At 34.3% G+C, this 3582-nt stretch overlaps 1 protein-coding gene across 1 annotated transcript; it reads left to right on the forward strand.

Annotated features, from left to right (window-relative positions):
* Positions 1-1029: 1029 nt before the first annotated feature.
* LOC121792507 lies at positions 1030-3197 on the forward strand. Its single transcript, XM_042190489.1, has 9 exons — positions 1030-1175; positions 1487-1553; positions 1645-1710; positions 1801-1898; positions 1990-2027; positions 2124-2211; positions 2304-2621; positions 2726-2791; positions 2895-3197. The coding sequence occupies exons 2-9, from the start codon at positions 1493-1495 to the stop codon at positions 3042-3044; spliced, it is 885 nt and encodes a 294-aa protein (XP_042046423.1). The 5' UTR covers positions 1030-1175; positions 1487-1492; the 3' UTR covers positions 3045-3197.
* Positions 3198-3582: the final 385 nt, after the last annotated feature.

Below are 3582 nucleotides of genomic sequence, written 5' to 3' on the forward strand. Positions count from 1 at the left end.
TCGAATATTTATTTTAGTTTAGTTTGGTTATATTGGATTATTCAAATTACAGATATATTGATCACCCATAAACATTCGTCCAATTAAAAAATATTTCGAGCGGGAAAAGAATACATTGACAGTGCATTATTAATTGAGTAGTTAATCCCTAACTTAACACATTTATAATTGATTAATGGCCCATTATAACTGATTAATAGTCTGGATTTTGAATGTCATCTAACTCAGTTACTGGCAGCTTGAAGTCTACCTCCAAGAATACGAAAGGAAAGTGCCTCATAGTCAAACCTATCTTAAGATAAATAAATTCACATATTTTCAACGTGCATCCAACCACACATCTTTACTCTTGTATATTTTCACCGCGTTGAGTTACGTAGTTAGTTACATTCTCCCCCAAATATTAGCTAAATTTTGAGTCTTACATTGAGACTTATAGGGTGATATTATTATTGCTCCAAGTATAAAATTCCAATAAATATAAGACTCGCGCAAAATTTAAAGGTGCTTAGTTTTAATGCATATACTATATGGAGTATTTTAATTAGCTAATTGCAAAAATGAACATTATATCGATGTACACGGTAAGTCCAAATTCATAATATTGTCAGCTTTGGACAATACTTTTACAGAGCAGTTTTGTTCTTGAAACATTTTTCAAAAAATCTTATGGTAATGAGTTAGGGCAACTCTTATATATTGCTTGACAAAATAAGATATTCAAATAAGTTTAAAATTACTTTTATTTATCTATTGCGTGACTCAAATAAATGACCATAAAATATAGTTTAGAATTGGAATTTGAAAGTACGCTGATAGTGACACTTTAGATTTAAACTTCCACTTTTCTGTTTATGAAATTAATTAATTACTCATAATAACTATAGATCAAACTTGACCAAACTCCTTAATAAAGGGCAAAAATGGGATTTCAAGTGTAGAACTGCTTTGTCGGATCGGGCATTAATTAAACGTGTTCATTTGATTTACAGTCAAATAAAAAAACAATAATTGTGAAATAATTAAACTAAAAACACGCAAAGGTTGGTCTATTTAAACTGAACGATTCTCCTCCCCCTCTTCCTTCACTCTTCTGCGTAGATACAGAGACTCTCCCTTTCGAAATTCTGCTATCCCATTTTTCCTCTTCATTTTTCAATCCATATTCCTTTTAGGTAATTTACTTGCCATTTTCAGTCATTTTTTGGTGCTCCATCATGCCATCCATATATAATATGGGCTTATTTATGGAAATATGTATATAAATAACACTGATAATGTTTTTACATTTCAATAATTAATAACTCTATAGCTCTAGCAAATAAATAATACTAAAAAAAATGCCAACTTTTGCTCATTAGCTATGATATCCATTATTCCATGCTATGAAATTGCAGAAATACTAATTAATCTCAATCTACATGCTGAGTTCAGTGCATTTTTCTTAGTTATGAAACATACTGCTCACATGTTCTAGCTTTTCTAGATCAAGATGGCATACGAGGATCGGTTTGGGCAGGTGCAGAGGCCTAAATATGACTGCCTTCTATTTGGTAATTGAAAATAAATTTTCCTCAAATTCATCTATTTTTGTTATGTGATGAAATGAAATGTGACAGTCTTTATTCTTTGATTCTTGTTTAGATCTTGATGACACCCTCTACCCTCTTAGCTCCGGCCTAGCAACTTCAGTTCTCAAAAACATTCAAGGTATATATCTGCAGCTTATGATCTCTCTCTGCTTCGATTAGTACTTCTATTTTCCCTTTGATGTAATGTCATAATTGTTTGTCATTCCAGCATTCATGATCGAAAACTTGGGCATTGAAGAGAGCCAAATCCCTTCACTATGTGACCTTTTGTACAAAAACTATGGCACAACTATGGCTGGTCTTAGGGTGAGCATTTGTACATACATAGGTTGTCTTGACATAGTTTTGCCTGAAAAAAGACTAAGGATCATAACATAACGGATCGCTGTTTTTGCAGGCAATTGGCTATGATTTTGACTACGATGAGTATCACAGGTTAGTTCTATCTATCTAGTTTAGTTTTTACTTTACTGGAAATTATAAAAAGAAAAAAAAGCAATCTAATGGATGATGTATTTGGTTGTCTCACAGCATTGTTCATGGGAGGTTGCCTTATGAGAATCTGAAGCCAGATCCTGTGTTGAGGAGCCTCTTGCTGAGCGTGCCTATCCCGAAGATCGTGAGCACATTTATCGTGTTTTTTGGAACTTTTTAGAACATGTTGTTGGTTGAAGTTTTGTTGACATTCATCAATTGTTGAACTATGATCAGATATTCACCAATGGTGATCACATCCATGCCATCAAGGTGCTGAGGAGACTAGGCCTTGAGGACTGTTTTGAGAGCATAATCTGCTTCGAAACTCTCAATCCTGTCCACAAGAGCGTTGCATCGGATGATGAGGATGACATCGCCTTTTTGGGCTCAAAACCGCCTCCCAAAAGGACTGAGATATTTGACATTATTGCACATTTCAATAAGCCTAATGAAGAACAATCTGGACTGCCTAAGACTCCTATAGTTTGCAAGCCCTCGGAATCTGCCATAGAAATTGCTCTCGAGATTGCAAAGATCGATCCTCGTAGAACAGTAAGTCTGTTTCATATCTGAGACATCATATGCTACTAGTACTCCTAATTACAATTCTTGATTCAGACATACATGCTTATTATTGTAACTGTCTTGATCTGCAGCTCTTCTTCGAGGACAGTGTCCGTAACATTCAATCTGGGAAACGCATTGGACTAGACACCGTGCTGGTGAGTTGTTCGACTCAGTAATTGGAACACAAGATTGCAACAACTTTTAATTGTACATTTTGGAGTGTTTATAGTCTAAATTGGAGCAAATTTGTTGATGCAGATTGGGAAATCGCAGAGAGTGAAGGGTGCAGATTATGCACTAGAAAGCATTCATAATCTCCGAGAGGCGATACCGGAGCTGTGGGAAGCTGAGAAGCCAGCTGAGGCTAAGTACTCAGGGGTGGCTGTGGAGACTTCTGTCATAGCTTAACTTAATTTAACCTAACTATTTCATTTCATTGCAAATTTCTAAGTTCCATGTTACTTCTTGTCCATTAATGATGTAAATTCTATGTTGGAAATGGTATCATCTAATAAGATGGTTAATTTTCTTGCAATAATAATGAGTTGGCCTTTTGCTTTATTTGTGACCACTCAATGTAGTACATTTTGAAGTACTCCTACATGCTTGTGATATTTTTGAAGTACTCCTGCATGCTTTGTGATATTTGTTGCTCGTATGCAAAAAAAATATGGAGTAATATTTGGGGGTAGATAACCATCTACTTTTGACATAAGTTAGAAAATGACATTAATGATTAATGACTCTATCCATCTTTTGATTTGTTGAAATGTTGATAGTCTCAAAATATTCAATAATATTAGCGTGCATCATTATAATTGTTAGTTTGTAAATGTATATTGGCCCGAATTTACTAGTGTCATCTATCAATATTAAAAAATTGTCTCCAAAGGCACACATCAAAGAAAATATTCCACATAATTCGTTTTTCTTGATATAGTGCAAG

Source organism: Salvia splendens, chromosome 2, assembly GCF_004379255.2.
Source record: "Salvia splendens isolate huo1 chromosome 2, SspV2, whole genome shotgun sequence".
Lineage (NCBI taxonomy): Eukaryota > Viridiplantae > Streptophyta > Magnoliopsida > Lamiales > Lamiaceae > Salvia > Salvia splendens.

Excerpts from the sequence above, each read along its gene's own strand:
- LOC121792507 (XM_042190489.1), top strand. The coding sequence starts at position 1,493 with ATGGCATACGAGGATCGGTTTGGGCAGGTGCAGAGGCCTAAATATGAC. Across the intron at positions 1,711-1,800 it reads AGTTCTCAAAAACATTCAAG|CATTCATGATCGAAAACTTG; the intron begins GTATATATCTGC and ends TTGTCATTCCAG. Across the intron at positions 2,212-2,303 it reads GCGTGCCTATCCCGAAGATC|ATATTCACCAATGGTGATCA; the intron begins GTGAGCACATTT and ends AACTATGATCAG.